The sequence below is a fragment of the Salmo salar genome, chromosome ssa18 (assembly GCF_905237065.1).
Source record: "Salmo salar chromosome ssa18, Ssal_v3.1, whole genome shotgun sequence".
In the NCBI taxonomy this organism is placed as follows: domain Eukaryota; kingdom Metazoa; phylum Chordata; class Actinopteri; order Salmoniformes; family Salmonidae; genus Salmo; species Salmo salar.
In genome coordinates, this window is record NC_059459.1 from 68,452,697 (window position 1) to 68,475,245 (window position 22,549).

Sequence of the window (22,549 nt, forward strand, 5' to 3'; positions counted from 1 at the left end):
AGCTCACTGGCACGGGAAACGGAGGACCCTGAATAGACTAATTGATACAATGTTGCAAGCTCGCTACTGACAGCTTCAGGCCAGACCTTCATAAATGCAGTCATTCTGCCGGACCCATTTGATTGAGCTGAAAGGCTACAATGTTAAACTTCACTACTGTTATCTCAAGTCAAGACAGATAGAAATAGCTCAAGTCAAGACAGATAGAAAGAGCTCAAGTCAAGACAGATATAAAGGGAGGCAGACAGGCAGAGTAGAGAGATTAATGCATTGAAAGAACCTGCATTTTCATCTGGATATTTTCTGTTTTTATTTGTTGGATTACTGCAGGGTATTTTTACTTAGTTGACAATTATAGGCCTATTGCTACATTGGCCTAGGCTATCTCTTAGTTCCATGCGCTCATTTCTTTAGCTGCCAATGGCTCACGGTGAATCAACGTGCCCATATGGCAGAGGCTGGTGGTCTCCCATCAGTGTGATTTTAACTCTAGGATTTGTATCATTTTAATTCCGATTTGTATTATTAACCACGTGACAATGATTTTGAGAAACGAAAACGTTATTATTGAAATTAAACTGTTGAAAATAATAATTGGCAAACAGATTGGTAGAGATGGTAGGATAAATTGTAAGCTCCCCAAACTTAACTCACGCGCTGCCTAGGAATAGACAGTTGTGAACCGAGCGCACATTTCTTTGTACTGTGTAACTACAAAGGATGTGTATGTGAGAGAGAGATAACAAGAGGGGTGTTGTCACTAAGATTGTGCCTATTAAAACTGAGCACAAATGGACAGCTATGCGATCTATCGCTGAGAAAAATGTTCACCTCAATCCAGCACCAGCGGGTGGAAAGCACCACTCACTGTGTTGCCTGTTAGACTAGGTCTAGTGGGCCTAAACAGACATGTTTGACATGGAAAGGAGCAGGCCTGTGAGACGAAGGCGAAAGAATGGCATGTTCCTTATTTTATATAGTTCCCATTCCCTTTTCGACAAGTTAATAATTGTAAACAAATAAAGAAACGTGGAAAACTATTGCGAGCACCCCTCCAGATCACTTGATATCCACTACTAGGGGGCGAGAAGAGAGGGGAGCGGGACAGAGGGAGAGAGACCCGACTTAACTCAAACTAAACTCTAAACAGCAAGAGCATGTCCGACTCCAAACACCCCACAACTGAATAGATCATATCATGAGCAAAACATGTCAATGTACATCAATAATGCAACAGAAAATAGTTTATCGTTTTTTATTGTAACACAAATTATTTCAGATTTACCATCTCACCAAAAGGGGGTGCTGTTGGCCCTATGGGACTCCCAATCACTGTCGGTTGTGATACATCCTGAATGCATAACACAAATATGTAATGTACATACGTCTGTCAAGTAAACCACAAAAGCTAATAAATATACAACGTAGTAGACAACCAATTATAGTGACACATCGCACCTCACAAATAAATCCACACATATCACTGTAATATAATCCTCTCCTGAATCCGATTCACGATGTCATTTCTAACTTCCGCCACAGGGTGGCAGTATTGCTATGCGTAAAATCACTGCCCCACCAAATCAAATCAAATTTATTTATATAGCCCTTCGTACATCAGCTGATATCTCAAAGTGCTGTACAGAACCCAGCCTAAAACCCCAAACAGCAAGCAATGCAGGTGAAAGAAGCACGGTGGCTAGGAAAAACTCCCTAGGAAAAATTCCCTAGAAAGGCAAAAACCTAGGAAGAAACCTAGAGAGGAACCAGGCTATGAGGGGTGGCCAGTCCTCTTCTGGCTGTGCAGGGTGGATATTATAACAGAACATGGTCAAGATGTTAAAATGTTCATAAATGACCAGCATGGTCAAATAATAATAATCATAGTAGTTGTCGAGGGTGCAACAAGCACGTCCGGTGAACAGGTCAGGGTTCCATAGCCGCAGGCAGAACAGTTGAAACTGGAGCAGCAGCACAGCCAGGTGGACTGGGAACAGCAAGGAGTCATCATGCCAGGTAGTCCTGAGGCATGGTCCTAGGGCTCAGGTCCTCTGAGAGAAAGACAGAAAGAGAGAAAGAGAGAATTAGAGAGAGCATATTTAAATTCACACAGGACACCGGATAAGACAAGAGAAATACTCCAGATGTAACAGACTGACCCTAGCCCCCCGACACATAAACTACTGCAGCATAAATACTGGAGGCTGAGACAGGAGGGATCAGAAGACACTGTGGCCCCATCCAATGATACCCCCGGACAGGGCCAAACAGGCAGGATATAACCCCACCCACTTTGCCAAAGCACAGCCCCCACACCACTAGAGGGATGTCTCCAACCACCAACTTACCGTCCTAAGACAAGGCCGAGACAAGGCCATCTGTCATTCAAACAGAGGGGTATTCCGAGGGTGGGGGAAACACCATCCACAATGCAGGTCGGTGGGTGGGACAGGATTTCCCAAAAGGACAGTGGGGGATGCCCCATGTAGGATACATTTTTATGCCACTGTCTGCAATCTGTTCATTTTCTTATGGACTACATTTGGCTAAACTGCATAGGACTTTTGGAGCATGAAAAACGATGTTTTAATTCCCGTGAAACAAGGCCAAATCAATATCTCATCTAGCCTGTTTCAAGGGGCAATGCAAGTAACTGAAATGTTGCTGAATTTTCTATAATGAAGGTTATTTTTATTGTAGTCCTCTGCATATATTATTTATGGGCAATCAGTCACCCCTGTAAAACCCACTGTCATGCAACATAATACAATGACAGATTAAATTCAACATCAACAATAACCAAAGCAATTACTAGACCAGTTTATTTATTGGAAATGCAACAATTTAGCATCACCCCCCCCCCATCTTATGAGGATTTATGGAGCAAATGATCTACCCAATATTTACAAAATCAATAGGATTTAATCCAAACATAGAAACCTGAGGAGAGAGTGGGTCTCTACCTCTCCTGTAAAGTGAGACCCACCCACCCCCACTCTCTCTCTCTCTTTCTTTCTCAATCTCTCTTGTAGGGTCGGTAGAGAAGTAACGATTTGGGGCATGTAGAGACAGGAAAGAGTGAGAGCAGCAGGTGGGAGGTCTTAAAACTGCTAATTGACTGTGTTTGTGTCTCTCCAGTCTCTACGACCCACTGTCCCTGATTATCAAGAGCCCACATGCAGGATAGACAATAGAAATAGAAGCTGTAGAAGGGGATGCCTGTTCTACTCATTCTGATTCTGTGAATAGAACACTGTAGTTGTCTCATTACAAACGTTGAGTTTGAGATCCATAGAGTGCAGTTGGGCTCTACCACAGTTTCATGTTTGATGTGTGTTTCATACGTCTTTGCTGACATGAGCACTCAGGGTAATATGATACTGGTCTCTCTCTCACACGCACACACACACACCCCGACACACACACACACACACAATCACACACACACACACAATAATAATACGTCTCAAGGGGCCCATTCTATTGATTTCTCTTTTTATCTTTAATCCATTTAGACTATAATGGATGGAAACCAGGGCAACTCATCCCATCTCATTATATTGAGGAGTCTTTTCATTGTACTTCAATATCAAACACATGTCCATTTCTAAATATACCCCACTGAATAGACTGCCTTATAAGGTATTATTAGTAATACAACACTATACTTTCTGCATAATGTTCACAGTAATTTATCAATTTTAGTAATTATCTTCTATGAGAGAACACACACTGCATTATGATCTGCTTTCCTGCCACTTTATTGTACCATAATGACTGGCCCTAGTGCCCTGTCTCTCCTCCAGGATGTACCACTAACCACCGTGTCCCCTCTAGTGACTGGTCCTAGTGCCCTGTCTCTCCTCCAGGATGTACCACTAACCACCGTGTCCCCTCTAGTGACTGGCCCTAGTGCCCTGTCTCTCCTCCAGGATGTACCACTAACCACCGTGTCCCCTCTAGTGACTGGCCCTAGTGCCCTGTCTCTCCTCCAGGATGTACCACTAACCACCGTGTCCCCTCTAGTGACTGGTCCTAGTGCCCTGTCTCTCCTCCAGGATGTACCACTAACCACCGTGTCCCCTCTAGTGACTGACCCTAGTGCCCTGTCTCTCCTCCAGGATGTACCACTAACCACCGTGTCCCCTCTAGTGACTGGTCCTAGTGTCCTGTCTCTCCTCCAGGATGTACCACTAACCACAGTGTCCCCTCTAGTGACTGGTCCTAGTGCCCTGTCTCTCCTCCAGGATGTACCACTAACCAACGTGTCCCCTCTAGTGACTGGCCCTAGTACCCTGTCTCTCCTCCAGGATGTACCACTAACCACCGTGTCCCCTCTAGTGACTGGTCCTAGTGCCCTGTCTCTCCTCCAGGATGTACCACTAACCACCGTGTCCCCTCTAGTGACTGACCCTAGTGCCCTGTCTCTCCTCCAGGATGTACCACTAACCACCGTGTCCCCTCTAGTGACTGGCCCTAGTGCCCTGTCTCTCCTCCAGGATGTACCACTAACCACCGTGTCCCCTCTAGTGACTGGTCCTAGTGCCCTGTCTCTCCTCCAGGATGTACCACTAACCACCGTGTCCCCTCTAGTGACTGGCCCTAGTGCCCTGTCTCTCCTCCAGGATGTACCACTAACCACCGTGTCCCCTCCAGTGACTGGTCCTAGTGCCCTGTCTCTCCTCCAGGATGTACCACTAACCACCGTGTCCCCTCTAGTGACTGACCCTAGTGCCCTGTCTCTCCTCCAGGGTGTACTGGAGGAGAGGGGGGGTGTGGGGGTCGTGAAACAGCTGGTGAGATCCAAAAACCAGTTGGAGCCCCCTACCTCACGGACCCGGACAGCCAAAGACAAACGAGGGGAAAGTGAGTGTGGTCATTAGTACCTGCAGGAGGCGCGTAATGAGGTGTGTGTGTCCACAGTATGCTGCTGCACTGGTCGAGGAAATGAGACGTGAGATGCAGGCTATACTATAATGTGCAGTGTATGTAGTAGGCCTATCCACCTATATGTAGCCCTACCAGTATAGGCCTATACATATGCAGGCCCATTCACCTACATATAGGTCTATAGACCTACATGCATATTCACATTTAGTTATGCATACGTAGTCTAAAAGATCAACAAGCCATAGTCAATGACCCTCAAACTCAACTCTGGACCTCGAAGCCAGTGTCACTACGTTTTTTCATTGTTCCCTCTAATCAGGAACTGATTTAGACCTGGGACACCAGCTGGGTGCAATTAATTATCAGGTAGAATAGAAAACCAGCAGGCTCTGGACCTCGTAGGGTAAGAGTTGAATACCCCTGGTTTATGAGAACAAGATTAGTCTTTGTGTCCGAAGCATATAGACCAAGGCTCTCAGATCCTGTTCCTGAAGAGCTACCCTCCTGTAGGTTTTCACTCCAACCCTAGTTGTAGCTAAAATTATTCAGCTTATCAACTAGCTAATTATTAGAATTAGGTGTGCTAGATTAGGGTTGAAGTGAAAACCTACAGGAGGGTAGCTCTCCAGGAACAGGGTTGGAGTGAAAACCTACAGGACGTTAGCTCTCCAGGAACAGGGTTGGAGTGAAAACCTACAGGACGTTAGCTCTCCAGGGACAGGGTTGGAGTGAAAACCTACAGGAGGGTAGCTCTCCAGGAACAGGGTTGGAGTGAAAACCTACAGGAGGGTAGCTCTCCAGGAACAGGGTTGGAGTGAAAACCTACAGGATGGTAGCTCTCCAGGAACAGGGTTGGAGTGAAAACCTACAGGAGGGTAGCTCTCAAGGAACAGGGTTGGAGGGAAAACCTACAGGAGGGTAGCTCTCCAGGAACAGGGTTGGGAGTGAAAACCTACAGGACGGTAGCTCTCCAGGAACAGGGTTGGAGTGAAAACCTACAGGAGGGTAGCTCTCCAGGAACAGGGTTGGAGTGAAAACCTACAGGATGGTAGCTCTCCAGGAACAGGGTTGGAGTGAAAACCTACAGGATGGTAGCTCTCCAGGAACAGGGTTGGAGTGAAAACCTACAGGAGGGTGGCTCTCCAGGAACAGGGATTGAGTGAAAACCTACAGGAGGGTAGCTCTCCAGGAACAGGGTTGGAGTGGAAACCTACAGGAGGGTAGCTCTCCAGGAACAGGGTTGGAGTGAAAACCTACAGGAGGGTAGCTTTCCAGGGACAGGGTTGGAGTGAAAACCTACAGGAGGGTAGCTCTCAAGGAACAGGGTTGGAGTGAAAACCTACAGGATGGTAGCTCTCCAGGAACAGGGTTGGAGTGAAAACCTACAGGAGGGTAGCTCTCCAGGAACAGGGTTGGAGAGCCCTGATATAGACAGCAGAATCAATGACCCAGACATACTGTAGTAGCCAAATGATCTCCCATGCGTATTTGTTTGGATAAAGAACCATGGCTCACTACTGTGTGAGGTCAACACAATCACCACCCCTCCATATCACACAGGCTGTCCCAAATGACACCCTTTTCCCTATGTAGTAGCCTATCCCTATAGGGCTCTGGTCTAAAGTAAGCTAGTGCATTATGTAGGGCAGAGTTTCCCAAACTCTGGCCTGGGACCCTCCCCTGGGTACACGTTTAGTTTCTTTCCCTAGCACTGCACAGCTGATTCAAATAATCACATTTTGATAACAAGTTGGTTATTTACATTTTACATTTGAGTCATTTAGCAGATGCTCTTATCCAGAGCGACTTACAGTTAGTGCAGTCATCTTAAGATAGCTAGCTGGGACAACCACATATTACAGGCAAAGAAAGTACATTTTTCCTCAATAACGTAGCTGTCAGTAGAGTCAGAGCACGAAGGGGGGGAAGGGGTTCAAGATTCTGTTTGAAAAGGTTGGGTTTCAGATGTTTTCAGAAGATGGGCAGGGACTCTGCTGTCGAATCTTCTAGGGGAAGCTGGCTCCACCATTAGGATGTCAGGACAGAGAAGAGCTTGTGTAGTGCTAGGACAACATCAATACATGAGCACCAGGGGGGCCCCAGGACAGAGAAGACCTTGTGTAGTGCTGGGACAACATCAATACATGAGCACCAGGGGGGCCCCAAGACAGAGAAGAGCTTGTGTAGTGCTGGGACAACATCAATACATGAGCACCAGGGGGGCCCCAGGACAGAGAAGAGCTTGTGTAGTGCTAGGACAACATCAATACATGAGCACCAGGGGGGCCCCAGGACAGAGAAGAGCTTGTGTAGTGCTAGGACAACATCAATACATGAGCACCAGGGGGTTCCCAGGACAGAGAAGAGCTTGTGTAGTGCTGGGACAACATCAATACATGAGCACCAGGGGGGCCCCAGGACAGAGAAGAGCTTGTGTAGTACTTGGACAACATCAATACATGAGCACCAGGGGGGCCCCAGGACAGAGAAGAGCTTGTGTAGTGCTGGGACAACATCAATACATGAGCACCAGGGGGGCCCCAGGACAGTGAAGAGCTTGTGTAGTGCTAGGACAACATCAATACATGAGCACCAGGGGGGCCCCAGGACAGAGAAGAGCTTGTGTAGTGCTGGGACAACATCAATACATGAGCACAAGGGGGCCCCAGGACAGAGTTTGAGAAATCCTGATGTAGGGAATGGGGTGCCATTTAGGAGGAAAGCGCAGTCAATTCTTTTCTGAAACTGTCCTGTTGTCAAAATGAATATCATTTTAGGCTCAATAAATAAGTGAACAGCAGCGCTGAATAATACATGGAATATGTCATTATCTACAACAATGGTGTGACTTGAGTATTATGTTTCAGGCATAGCCACTGCAGAGTATGTGTGGATTAAAAGAGCCAATAAACAAATTGATAAATGATGTATTGTGGAGCCTACAGCCTTTCCAGGGTGCTGTTGGAGAGATGCATCTCTGCAGCGCTCCACCAACGTTCATTGAACAACATGATCTAACATAAATCATGTAGCAGATAGAGGATATGCTAGAAAGAGTATGTGGCCTTTTCTGTATCCTACAGCCTGGAGATAAAATTTATGAAGATGTAGGACACTTTTACATCATGCAGGTTTCTCCGATCAAATAGGCTAACCTAAATGGCACTCAATCAAATAAAAATGAGCTGTCATGTTAACAACATATCCTAATAACAGGACAGGTGAAAGTAAAATGGACAATATGGAATGGACAATCACAACTGAGTTTCAGCCCATTGTCATGATCAGTGGTTTCAAGTTATTACCCATAAATTTGACAAGCTGATCATAGCGAAAAAATTAATTACTTCTGCATTTCCTGCAGAGTAAACACATTGCAAAAAGAGTCTTGTTATAACTCCTGATAAAGTTAGGTAGCTGGTGTTCAGAGCTTAAAACCTGTTGGGGATAGGGGGCAGTATTTGCACGGCCGGATAAAAAACGTAACCGATTTAATCTGGTTACTACTCCTGCCCAGTAACTAGAATATGCATATAATTAGTAGATTTGGATAGAAAACACACTAAAGTTTCTAAAACTGTTTGAATGGTGTCTGTGAGTATAACAGAACACATATGGCAGTCAAAACCCTGAGACAAATCCTAACAGGAAGTGGAAATCTGATGTGTGGAATCACTTTCAAGCCTTTGCCATTGAAACACACAGGGACTTATTAATCATTTAGCACTTCCTAAGGCTTCCACTAGATGTCAACAGTCTTTACAAAGTGGTTTGAGTCTTCTATGGTAGAAACTGACCCAAAGACAGGCTTGGGAAGTTGGTCACAGGGGGAGGGCCATTACTACTATGACGCTGGCGCCCATGGGAACACTTTTGTTCCGAAACGTTTAGTAAGACAATGCAATCGTCCGCCTTGAATATTATTGAAGCTCTGGTTGAAAAAGGCCCTAAAGATTTATGTTATACAACATTTGACATGTTTGAACGAACGTAAATATATATTTTTTGCACATTCGTGACGACAAGTCCCGCGCGCGTCAGTACATTATGAGTAGCCTTCGGAACGCGCTAACAAGAAGGAACTATTGGGACATAAATTATTAACTTTTTCGAACAAAACTACATTTGTTGTGGACCTGGGATTCCTGGAAGTGCCTTCTGATGAAGATAATCAAAGGTAAGGGAATATTTACAATAGTATATTTGATTTTAGATAGTTCCAAGATGGCGCTAACATGTATCACCTAGCCTATTTTTCTGAGCATACCACGTCGTTTATTGCAAAGTGTGATTTCCCAGTAAATGTATTTTTAAATCTGGCAATGCGGTTGCATTCACGAGATGTAAATCTATAATTCTTTGAATGACAATATTACATTTTAACAATGTTTTCGAATAGTAATTTTGTAAATTGTAGCGCTGCTCCACCGGAAGCATTTGAGGGAAAATATTTTCTGAACGTCACGTGCTGATCTAAAATGCTGTTTTTATATACAAATATGAACTTTATCGAACAAAAAATGCATGTATTGTGTAACATGATGTCCTAGGAGTGTCATCTGATGAAGATTGTCAAAGGTTAGTGCTGCATTTAGCCGTGTTTTGGGTATTTGTGATGCATGCTAGTTGCTTTGAAAATGGCAGTGTGATTTTTTTTTGGCAGGGTTATCTCCTAACATAATCTAATGTTTTGCTTTTGCTGTAAAGCCTTTTTGAAATTGGACAACATGGTTCGATTCAGGAGAGGTCTATCTATAAAATGGTGTAAAATAGTCATATGTTTGAGAAATTGAAGTAATAGCATTTATGAGGTATTTGTATTTTGCGCAACGCGATTCCACTGGCTGTTGACTAGGGTGGGACGCAAGCGTCCCACATTCCCAGACAGGTTAAATAGACATATTGATTAGTCACATTGAATCGAGCCTAATAAAGCCAATTTTACAAATGGTGGGCCAACCACATGGATGGTCATTCATAAAATTCCACTGGGGGCTGACAAGGTAGGCTACACCCCAGCAAGCATGAGCCAACGTCTTTTGGACGTCTTTTTTTGGTCTTGTCCGGACGTTGGTAGGCTTACCACATAGATGGGCATTCATAAAATTACATTTCAGGCAACATTGTAGGCTACACCTCTGTAAGGACGGACCAATGATGACGCCTTTTGGACGTCTTTTGGGTGCAGTTCGGGAGCGGACTAGATTTCTACCTCCACTTTTGGTCCAGTCAGGACCAAATCTGAACCAATCATAGACTTCTATGTTTGGTTCATATTTTGTTCGGTCTGGACCAGCCATGATTTGGCCCAAACAGACCTCTATAAATCACTTATTTTCAACTTTCATTCAGAGCCGAAAATTAACCTGATTTCAACATTCGGAAAATACATATTTTCTAAATCTAAATTTCTAAATTCAATGTCCTGGAAAATATGTATTTTAAACATATGGAAAATACCTCACCGTTCATTCAGAACCTATATTGAACCTTTTGATGGATTGCCAGGGGCACACTCCAACAGTCTGAGACATCAAACGAAGCATAATCAAAAGGGGATCATCTCGCTCTCCCAGAAGCTTGGCTGGTGCATAAAACCCCCAAATTCAAACAAAGGGTGTGATGTGTTTTCATAAAGCTTACTTGATTTTTATTTTTACTGCATTAGGGATAGCGTACACAGACGTTTCTGCTTTCTCCACTGTGTAGGTACAAATCTTTTTAATTCAAGACAGCATTTCTTGGGAACACAGACGAGCAACCCATGAGCAGCATGTGCTTCTGATCATTCCGCCAGATCAAAGGCAGTAGGGATGAACAGGTAGGGGATGTTCTCTTGATAAGTGTGTGATTTAGAAATGTTTTATGTCCTGCTAAGCATTCAAAATGTAACCCAAAAAACAGTTAGGCTACTATTGTGTGTCAGGGAAAGTGTATGGAGTAAAAAATAGATCATTTTCTTTAGGAATGTAGTGAAGCAAAAGTTGTCATACATAAATAGTAAAGTAAAGATACTCCCAGAAAGTACTTAAGTAGTACTTTACACCACTGATACAGGCTATTGAGCCACTGACTTGCGATTCTTTCTGCGTTTGACAGCCAACAAGATCTGCTCCAGGATCCTGTCTCTGTTGTTCCTCATGTTGTCCTTGGCCTTCTCCAGGAGGTGTTCGATGTCAGACACACCGTAGTGCTGCTGGAACGTTGTGTACTTCTCCCTCTCCTTCTTAATCTCCTCCTCGCCTAGGAAGAGAATAGAGAACCTTACAACACAACTTTGAGCACAGAGGGTTCTATTTACAGCTGGGGTGTTAAGCCGACGCTACTGTCAAATTTGTAGGTAAGTTTGCAATTTTGTCATGTAAAAACTGGCCCACTGGCATTTTCCAGTCCTAACGTCCAGGTTCGGCAGGTGACCTGTCTTATATCAACTCCTTGCAATCAGATGGGAGGAGCGGAAATATTTGAGGTGTGTCCTCAGGTAGCTCTGATAGGGATATTTAAGACCAATCAAAAACTGTTTTTTGGTGTGACACACACTTCCCATATGCGCATGGAACAAGAGCAATCGCTAAGTAGTCAAGACTGTCGATAAAGGGTTTGACTCCTGAGACCGCTTGGAAATACATCTTAATCACCAAAACTTTATTAAAATATGAAGTTTCAGAAGAATAAAACAGTGAGCTGACATTCCCTTTTAATCTAAGAATTGTAGGCAGGTCCACATTATTCTAGCCATGAGAAAACACACATTATATATTATTAAACATTTTTACACTCGGTACCGGTGGTCCATCTTGACCGTCGTGTGCGTGAGTGATGCAAAATAAATGTACACATCTACACCCACACTGCTCGTGTGGTCATCAAGCATCTGCGTGGCCAGGCGCTTAAATAGAACTTGGTTCTATTTGTGATGCTCAGCACGCTGCAAGTCCCGCCTCTCCCATCTTCTGATTGGTTTTTAGGAACATATACCCATGTGGGTGATTGAAAGATGAACTGAGGTCCACACTCCATTCGGTTGCCAACCGCCATATAAAGTCCAAATAATAATAAGAAGAAGAAGAAGCCTGAAGGAAGGGTGAGATGACTAGAAATTATTCGGTTGACCGTTTTATGTGTGGATTAATTGTCGGAGTAGAGGACCTTGTCCATTTCAGGTAAAATAACAATCCAATGTTAATATCCCAAGACAAATTAGCTAGCAACAGCAATCTAGCTAGCTAAATTGCCATAAATGTTTAATGCTTATCGACCTGTCCCCAAGTTAATATAGTTGGTTCAGAGTTTGTTTTGATATTTCAACCTGTGTGTCCTGATCCCGTCTTGTGTGGGGGACTAAATCAACATGCGTGTCCTGATCCCGTCTGGTGTGGGGGGACTAAATCAACATGCGTGTCCTGATCCCGTCTGGTGTGGGGGGACTAAATCAACATGCGTGTCCTGATCCCGTCTGGTGTGGGGGACTAAATCAACATGCGTGTCCTGATCCCGTCTGGTGTGGGGGGACTAAATCAACATGCGTGTCCTGATCCCGTCTGGTGTGGGGGGACAAAATCAACATGCGTGTCCTGATCCCGTCTGGTGTGGGGGGAACAAAATCAACATGCGTGTCCTGATCCCGTCTGGTGTGGGGGGACTAAATCAACATGCGTGTCCTGATCCCGTCTGGTGTGGGGGACTAAATCAACATGCGTGTCCTGATCCCGTCTGGTGTGGGGGACAAAATCAACATGCGTGTCCTGATCCCGTCTGGTGTGGGGGACTAAATCAAAATGCGTGTCCTGATCCCGTCTGGTGTGGGGGGACAAAAATCAACATGCGTGTCCTGATCCCGTCTGGTGTGGGGGACTAAATCAACATGCGTGTCCTGATCCCGTCTGGTGTGGGGGGACAAAAATCAACATGCGTGTCCTGATCCCGTCTGGTGTGGGGGGACTAAATCAACATGCATGCGGTCTGGTCAGCATGTATGTAAAGACCATGACAAAGGGAGGAGAAAATGGTTAATGCAAATACTTCTAGTAAATTGAAACTTTAGCTGGAGGAAATTCCAACATGGTTGCTGAGGTGAATGATTACATTGAAGCCTTAGTGGGGAGGAAACCATCTGTAGGTCATTGTTTGGTTCATTTATGAGCTGAATAGAATTGTTGCATTTCCATTGTCATTTTTCGTTGCCGTAGCATCAATTAATCACATGATTAATGAATACCAAGGACGGGAATACCAAGGACACAGGTGGTAATGTTGAGAGATTCTCGCTAGAGTTTACAGAACAACTGCTTCTGAGAGATTAGGGTCAGTAATTAACTGTAACAAAATGGAGGACTGCAGTGTAGCCTTTATTATGAGTGAAGGTTGCATGGATTGCTAAGACATAAGAATGTGAAAGTGTGTATTTTAATTTATGTAGTTCTGTACCTGTCTATTAATGTTGTCTATGTCATTTTATGTAGTTCTGTCAGCTGTAATGGTCTTTTAATGTTTTGTATGCCATATTTTATGTTTTGTGTGGACCCCAGGAAGAGTAGCTGTAGCCAATGAGGTTCCTGATAAACATACTAAATACTAGTGACATCAAAAAAGCAGACAGTTGGTGCAGATAAACAAGAAAAAGACATGACACAGAGAAAAACAAAGAGACAGAAAATAAGAGGGAGGTCAGAATAGGGCGTAGTCAGAGAGACAAGTATAAAAGACAGATAGACACTGACTACTATGATGACTACCACAGACCTTTGCAGTTCTGCAGGTTGAACAGGGGCATGTGCATGATGGTGGGCTCTTCAGGGCGTCGCCCCTCGAAAACGTAGCAGTCCTGAGGATGTTCTTTCTCCTTCCTCACACTCTCCTTCACTGGGGGAAAGGGGAGCTTCAGCTCATCTGCGTACTGTTTGGCACTAAGCACCGTCTGTGAGGAGCAGGATCAGTAGTATGGTTATGTCAATGTCCTTCTACAAACCAGCCCCTAGGCACCACTCCCTAGACCCTACTTCCTAGTCACTATTCCGTAGCCCCTACTCCCTAGAGAGAGCAGGAGACGGGAGAGAGAGAGAGGGTCACTACTACCTAGGCACTTCATGTTCTTCTGAAAGCTTCACACACACACACACACACACACACACACACACACACACACACACACACACACACACACACACACACACACACACACACTTTCCATTTTAATCATACTGGATAGAAAGGTAATGAAACAGGAATAAGCCATGTCTGTCTGTCTGTCTGTCTGTCTGTCTGTCTGTCTGTCTGTCTGTCTGTCTGTCTGTCTGTCTGTCTGTCTGTCTGTCTGTCTGTCTGTCTGTCTGTCTGTCTGTCTGTCTGTCTGTCTGTCTGTCTGTCTGTCTGTCTGTCTGTCTGTCTGTCTGTCTGTCTGTCTGTCTGTGTGTGTGTGTGTATGTGTGTTTGCCTCAAAGGGATCTCCCGCGCTGAAGTCCAAGGAGATGATGAGGTCGACATCCCTGGATGGGCGCAGGACGGGGGGGTAGGGAGAATTAATCTTTAACCCAGCATCTACCAGGTGAATCTTATCTTTGGATGCCATGCTGCTCAGAACGTTAGTATCTGGGGAGATGGAGGGAAAGGAGGGGTAGAGAGAGAGGGGGCGTAGAGCGAGAGGGGGGTAGGGGAGGTAGAGAGACAGAGAGGGGGGGTAGAGAAAGAGAGCGAGGTGGTAAAGGGAGCGAGGGGGTAGAGAGAGAGATAGGGGTAGAGAGAGAGCGTTGGTGAGAGAGCGAAAAAGAGAGTGAGGGGGTAGAGAGAGGGGGCCGTCGAGAGAGTGGGGGTAGAGAAACAGAGAGGGGGTAGAGAGAGAGTGAGGTGGTAGAGGGAGCGAGAGGGTGGAGAGAGAGAGGAGAGAGAGAGCAAGAAAGTTGATATTTTGGAGGGAAACATAAGATCCTGATGACTGATACTAGTTATGTTATTACATTATGAAGAGGTCTGATGTTACTGTACCTTGGATATTAAAGAAGAAGTTGTACACGGTTCCCCATTCCCATTTTTTGACCAGAGGGAAAATGTTCTGTACAATCCACAACTCTGGAGGAGACACACACACCAATTTCAAATTATTCATATCACCTGGTCAAAAATTATCTCAGTGATGGAGACAGTATGTAGTCTGTTCTGTATCTCACACACACACACACACACACACACACACTTTCCATAGTAATCATAGTGGACAGAAAGGAAATGAAAAAAACATTACCATCAGGGACCCAGGAGTTTATTATTGACACCTTATCCTTCATTCCCGTTGTCACCATATACTTTGATTCATCTGCAGAGGCTAAAACAAGAAAGATTACCTCATGGTCTGGCATGTAACACATGGTTTGAAAAAGCACGTGATAAAAATGAAGCTTCAGACCTCATTGATCACCTGTGTTGGTGATTGGTGTTGGAGTAATATAATGCCATTGTTACCGTTGTAGGTGTAGCGTTTGTCCTCCCAGTCTTTTGTCCAGCTGTCTGAGGTGAGGATGAGCTCCAGACTAACTGTCTCTATGAACTTCTTTCTCTCCTCCAGGCTGGTTCTCTTCCAGCTCTCAGAGTCCATGTTCCACAGCATCTCACCCTTACTGCTCACATGACCTAAAGTCAATATACACATCATCAGTAGGGTCATGATAATTGTGTGTGTGTGTGTGTGTGTGTGTGTGTGCATATGTGTGTGTATCTCACCTTCCAGTAGTTGTCTCAGTGTGGTGATGACGTTCCATGTCTTCAGTGGATCTGGGTCCTCAGCATTCACCATCAGCTCAGACACACACCTCACCACTTGGGAGGGCACACTCTCACACACCTCTACCTTCCCCCCTCTCGCAGACATCAACATCATGCTGTTCTGCCCTGCGGAACAAAACAGGTTGTCACATGTAGCGGAGGTGATTTGGAAACACACTCTCCTCTCGTGATGAGACATGTGAGGCATGGCCCCCCTCTTGACGGGGGAGAGAAACAATTTAGTTTTGGTTATTTTCCTTCAATTCTACACATTTTGCCATGGGGTGTAAAGAAAATGTTGCAGTTTTAAATCAATTCTTCTGCAGTTCTACACTTTTTGCCCTGGAGCGGAGAGAAACTTTTGGAATTTTTTTAACACATTTCATGCAATTCTACAAATTTTGCCATGGCGTGGAGACACATATTTGCATTTTTAAAGCACATTTCCTTAAATTTTACACATTTTACCATTACTTTTGCCATGTTAATGATATCTGAGTTAGAGTGAGTGACTAACAACCAAATCAATGGGAGGTCAGGGCCCCTGAGCACGCCCTGCGTGCCTGGTCGGTATTCGGCCATGATTACTACAAAACTTACCAATCAAAAAATGGTTAGCTGACATGGCTAATTGAGTGACTTTCAGTGACTGACATATAAAGAGCGATATTGTTGATGCACAACCAAATTTCAAACTCGCACCTTATATATTCTAATATTCTAACCCTCAACAGTAAGTTGTTTATGACTGGAGCCAGCCCAGTGATGAGGTCACCCTGCCTGAGACATATAAAACTCAAGTGTCACACTCAGAACTTGAGGATGTCCTCTTGGCTTAATGGTAGACACTTGTTTCTTCCACTTGGGAGACTCCCTACCCCTGGTCACATAAGGATCAGAACTAGATTAAACCATCATAACCCAAAACATAAATCAGATTTTACTCAAACCATTTTCTATAACAGGAATGTGAACAAACACTGTACTGCCTCGAAATATGTTTAGAACTCCATCCCCCATCCTGGAGTTGACGTTTTGTCATTGTTTAAATGACGGATTGTGGCTTTAAAGATCAAAATGGAATTAGAATGGGTTTAGAATATAGGTCTGTCTACATGTGGTATCTTAGATCACGTCATGCTATTTCTGAACAGTCCAATGAATCTCCCCACACACAGACAGTCAGATGGTTAAAACTGCTTACCTTTAGTCTTAATGCCAGCAGAAAATGTAACTGAAAAAAACAGAGGGTAGTGTGGGTACAAAACAAATATGGGAAAACACAGGAACATAGAAGAAAATGGGAACTCATAAGCAGGTGTGAGGGATGGATGGGATGCTGAGAGATGTTACTGTAATGGCCGTGGATATCATTTGTCTACGCATGTTTTCGTCCAGTATTGTCCTGTAGTTTATCGTCCAGTATTGTCCTGTAGTTTATCGTCCAGTATTGTCCTCTAGTTTATCGTCCAGTATTGTCCTGTAGTTTATCGTCCAGTATTGTCCTCTAGTTTATCGTCCAGTATTGTCCTCTAGTTTATCGTCCAGTATTGTCCTGTAGTTTATCGTCCAGTATTGTCCTCTAGTTTATCGTCCAGTATTGTCCTCTAGTTTATCGTCCAGTATTGTCCTGTAGTTTATCGTCCAGTATTGTCCTCTAGTTTATCGTCCAGTATTGTCCTCTAGTTTATCGTCCAGTATTGTCCTCTAGTTTATCGTCCAGTATTGTCCTCTAGTTTATCGTCCAGTATTGTCCTCTAGTTTATCGTCCAGTATTGTCCTCTAGTTTATCGTCCTCTAGTTTGTCTAGTATTGTCCTCTAGTATTGTCCTCTAGTTTGTCTAGTATTGTCCTCTAGTTTGTCTACTATTGTCCTCTAGTTTATTGTCTAGTATTGTCCTCTAGTTTATTGTCTAGTATTGTCCTCTAGTTTATCGTCCAGTATTGTCCTCTAGTTTATCGTCCAGTATTGTCCTCTAGTTTATCGTCCAGTATTGTCCTCTAGTTTATCGTCCAGTATTGTCCTCTAGTTTATCGTCTAGTATTGTCCTGTAGTTTATCGTCTAGTATTGTCCTGTAGTTTAGTTTGTCTAGTATTGTCCTCTAGTTTGTCTAGTATTGTCCTCTAGTTTGTCTACTATTGTCCTCTAGTTTATTGTCTAGTATTGTCCTCTAGTTTATTGTCTAGTATTGTCCTCTAGTTTATTGTCTAGTATTGTCCTCTAGTTTATTGTCTAGTATTGTCCTGTAGTTTATTGTCTAGTATTGTCCTGTAGTTTATTGTCTAGTATTGTCCTGTAGTTTATTGTCTAGTATTGTCCTGTAGTTTATTGTCTAGTATTGTCCTGTAGTTTATTGTCTAGTATTGTCCTGTAGTTTATTGTCTAGTATTGTCCTGTAGTTTATTGTCTAGTATTGTCCTGTAGTTTATTGTCTCGTATTGTCCTGTAGTTTATTGTCTAGTATTGTTCGGTAGTTTATTGTCTAGTATTGTCCTGTAGTTTGTCTACTATTGTCCTGTAGTTTATTGTCTACTATTGTCCTGTAGTTTATTGTCTACTATTGTCCTGTAGTTTATTGTCTACTATTGTCCTGTAGTTTGTCTACTATTGTCCTGTAGTTTGTCTACTATTGTCCTGTAGTTTATTGTCAAGCATTGTCCTGTAGTTTATTGTCAAGCATTGTCCTGTAGTTTATTGTCAAGCATTGTCCTGTAGTTTATTGTCAAGCATTGTCCTGTAGTTTATTGTCAAGCATTGTCCTGTAGTTTATTGTCTACTATTGTTTAGGAGTAATGCTTTATGTTTGTGTTTCTTTTTGATTGAAGGTGATTCTCTTCGTTGTTGTTATATCTTTGTGTTTCTGTACTGGGTCTGTTCCTGGGTTGTATTGTACATACAGGCACTATGTTCATTTTCATTCTTTCTTATTGACTTTTCTTTTGCGTTGTCTCTCTATCGTTGTCTGATGGATGTGTTATCGTCTGGTTGGGTGGGAGTAAGGGGAGGGGTGAAAGACTACCGTATTGCAAGAAGTCTTACCTAATTAAAAAAATGTAAGTTATTTATCACAAATGAACTCAAATGGAACATTGTTTCAATGATCCCCCCAAAATTACAATCATACACACAAGCCTTTCAGGCTAGCTAGCATGCTGCACTGTAACTTACCTCCAAGTAAGGCCCAGATCATTTTTACTACCTCAGCATTGTTCCTCTGCCCATCTGCAATGGCACTCCCACAGATACCTGCCCAGCAACAACAAACAAACAACAATTAATAATCTATAAGAGTTGTGAAAAAAAAGATGATATCAACAATGGGGACAAAGTTTTGTGTGTGCATGTGTGTGGGGGGGTATGTTTGTGTGCGTGTGTGGTTGTGGTTGTGTGCATGTGCTTCTGTGTGTGTCTGTGCGTGCCCCACCTTGCAGCAGAACCATGTCCATTTCCTTCCTCTTCTCTCTCAGTGTCCCGCCTTCAAACTGGCTCCCTAGACAGGAAGTGGGGACGAAAGCGCCCAATCCGGAGAAGCCGCTCTCGTGGGGGGTCATCTCAAACCACACCCCTACAGACAACAGGTGGATATTACAGAAATGTACAATCATTGGCTTTGTCTGAAATGACACCCTATTCCCTATATAGTGCACTACTTCTTAACAGAGCCCAACTGGGACACAGACTAATGCTTGGCTTGCTTTTTGGGCATCTACAGTAGAGTGTTTGTTCATATTGTATTAATTGTTTATATTATTTGTGTTGTTCTGGTTGTAAAACTCTTTGAAACAATTATCTTTGTAAAAAGCGCTATACAAATACATTTGATTGATTGATGCTGCGTTCACAGTGATCTCAGAACTCTGAAACGTTCAACTTGGAACCCCGTTTTACAAAGATGATACCCAAGTATCAGAATCAATCAATAGGAAGCTTTACGCAAATAACATTCATTTAAACTCTGAGGTTTGAATGAACGTCTCATAACAGTCACCTTTAGTGCAGTCCAGTTTGTTGTGCTCCAGTTCTATGGCGCTGTAGATGGGGTAGGGGTTGGTGCTGTTCCTGTGAGCTTCTTCAGAGAGACAGCGAGTGTGCATCTGATACAGGAGACAGAGAACAAAATGGAAGAGATGGGGGGAAACGGGGGGAGAGATGGGGGGAGAAGGGGGGGGGGGGGTAATCAGCTCAACAGAGGGAGAAAGAGAGAAAGAATGACAGATGGACACACATACATAAACCATACACTGACCTCCACACACACTGGTTGGCAGACAGACAGATAGACAGCCAGATATACAGACACACGCACACACGCTGGCAGACAGACACACACACAAACACGTACACAAACGCAAACACACACACACACATACTGGCAAATAGACAGACAGACAGACACGGAAACACACACACAACCATACACTGACCTCTTTCATGAAATAGGAGGCAGTGAAGGCGCCCCAGAACTCAGTGAGGTTGAAGTCCTGGTTTTGTTCTTTCCTCAATTTCAGCCACTTCACAGCTTTGCTCAAGCCGACTGTAGGACCCTTCAGCTTCTCTATCACCTCATCACAACGCATATTCAACGACCAATCTGAATCGCTGTACAGAGATGACATGCACCTGTGTGTGTGTGTGTGTGTGTGTGTGTGTGTGTGTGTGTGTGTGTGTGTGTGTGTGTGTGTGTGTGTGTGTGTGTGTGTGTGTGTGTGTGTGTGTGTGTGTGTGTGTGTGTGTGTGTGTGTGATTTAGAGGGAGGGAGAGAGAGAGAGACATATAATTTGTTTTAGGTCACTCAAAATGAACTTCCCTGCTAAGAATAATAGTAAATAAGTGTGTGTGTGTGTGTGTGTGTGTGTGTGTGTGTGTGTGTGTGTGTGTGTGTGTGTGTGTGTGTGTGTGTGTGTGTACCAGGTGGTGCCTGACACCCCACACATGTAGAGGAGGCTGCCCAGCAGGTTGTCCTGTACCAGCTGAAACAGAGATCCCAGCATGCCCACTGCTGCCCTCTCTCCTCCACCTGACCCCAGCAACGCTATGTTAGGAACATCCTCCTGAGAGATGGGGAGAGAGAGACAGAGAAAGAAAGAACAAAAAAAGGGATCAAATCTAGAGACATTCTCATCAGTGTCCCATCATATTTTAAATAAGAAAGAAGGGGGGGGTTGGGCTAACAACAGGCAGCTGGAGACATGGGAGTGGGGAGGGGGCTCCATATGTAGCTGGCTGTGGAGACAGGGAGGAGTTAGAGAAAGACCATGTGTACCAGAGAGAGTGATCGATAGAGAAGACAGGAGTACCCACCAGTTCACAATTGATACCCTGATCTTTCAGCCACTTCTTAATCAGAGTCTTCCTCAACGTCACGTATTTTATCTCTTCATCATTGATGGAGTGAGACAGACGCACAGTCTGACAGAATGAACAAAAGACAGAAAGATGTAATGATATCATTTGGTGAACTAAAGTGTTGATAGCTAAGGAAAAATGTTTTATTCAATGTATTTAATTGAGCCATAACACTTCTAAAGTAACATGGTATTTCATAAAAAGTTATTTTAAGATAAAAACATAATTCTGTCAGAAAATAATATTTTATTCCTTCATTCTGGATGCATATTCATATACATGTATTACAATACCGTGTGGTATGTTGCAGACAAATGTCATCCTCATATTGTGTAAACATAAACATAATGAAGTTTCCTTTCATTATGATTTAATTTGGTGAGCTTAGTATTGACAACAACAGAAAAGGGTTGTGTTCAATGTATATTTGAGCGATATCAGCTATGCAGTAGCATAGTATTTGACGAGAACCAAACATAATATTGTGTGGTTTATTTCAGACAAATGTCCTTCTCTATATTGTGATGATGAGTTTCTTACCTCAGGAATATCAGTTTGTTTCACCATTGTTCTCTCTGAGTCCACTTAAACAGATCCTTTAAACACAAACCAATCCCTTGGTTTTTATGCATGTCATAGGGTCAGAAAACTCTCAATAAGATGTTATTTAGAGTAAAAGAAATATTCAGATAATAATAACAGTAGTGTGATAGTCAATTACTCTAAATGATCACATTTGGGTCCAAGGACATAGTACTCAGTTGAAACCCAAAGACACTCTAATATATATTTTCTATGTCCTAAACACATCTATCAATGTGACTTCAACACTAGAAGCCAAAGACTCTAGACTGATTTGAATAAAGGTCACCTGCATCATTCTATTACACAACAATCAATCCCATTAATTTATATAGCACCTTTTACAAAGACAGATTGTCACAAAGGGCTTTACAACAATATCATATATATATATATATATATATATATATATATATATATATAAAATCAATAAAATAATACAACTAAACACAAATGCTACATGCAGTGTTTAGACAGAGAAGTCTTACTAGAGATGTATAGTGTAGTACAGCAGACTAGTCCAGTCTTAATCTTCACCTCCAGATGATCTCCTCTTGATCTCCACACTCTAGTCCCATCCTCTGTCATCTTATATAGGCCCAGACACACACACACACACACACACACACACACCCTTAAGATGACAGTTACTGAGAAAAATGCAGGAAACACTTAACACGCCCCTTTTCTATGGTGGTGAGTATTTCGTTATCAAATCGTATTAGTCACATGTGCCGAATACAACAGTGAAATGCTTACTTACGATCCCCTAACCAACAATGCAGTTTCCCAAAAAATATATGGATAAGAATAAGAAATAACAGTAACAAGTAATTAAAGAGCAGCAGTAAAATAACAAGACCATATACAGGTGGTACTGGTACAGAGGCACCAGTTTTTTTATTTATACCTTTATTTAACTAGGCAAGTCAGTTAAGAACAAATTCTTATTTTTAATGACAGCATAGGAACAG

At 43.2% G+C, this 22,549-nt stretch overlaps 1 protein-coding gene across 1 annotated transcript; it reads right to left on the reverse strand.

Moving 5' to 3' along the window:
* Positions 1-1,957: 1,957 nt before the first annotated feature.
* LOC106577847 (cytosolic phospholipase A2 gamma) lies at positions 1,958-22,158 on the reverse strand. The gene is made up of 17 exons (XM_014156234.2): positions 22,064-22,158; positions 21,534-21,589; positions 20,949-21,056; positions 20,556-20,698; positions 20,072-20,267; positions 19,636-19,741; positions 19,072-19,212; positions 18,816-18,893; positions 16,850-16,879; positions 15,604-15,771; positions 15,346-15,513; positions 15,128-15,208; positions 14,872-14,955; positions 14,324-14,478; positions 13,633-13,807; positions 10,965-11,133; positions 1,958-2,051 (listed from the first exon to the last, which is right to left on the reverse strand). The coding sequence occupies exons 2-17, from the start codon at positions 21,558-21,560 to the stop codon at positions 2,036-2,038; spliced, it is 1,845 nt and encodes a 614-aa protein (XP_014011709.1). The 5' UTR covers positions 21,561-21,589; positions 22,064-22,158; the 3' UTR covers positions 1,958-2,035.
* Between the last annotated feature and the right edge of the window lie 391 nt (positions 22,159-22,549).

Bases quoted from the DNA above. Each gene is read 5' to 3' on its own strand.
- LOC106577847 (XM_014156234.2), bottom strand. From the start codon at position 21,560: ATGGTGAAACAAACTGATATTCCTGAG. The intron at 16,880-18,815 runs GTAAGTTACAGT...TGTTTTTTTCAG, and splicing joins GATCTGGGCCTTACTTGGAG to TTACATTTTCTGCTGGCATT. The intron at 15,772-16,849 runs GTAAGCAGTTTT...TTTGTTCCGCAG, and splicing joins TGCTGGCATTAAGACTAAAG to GGCAGAACAGCATGATGTTG.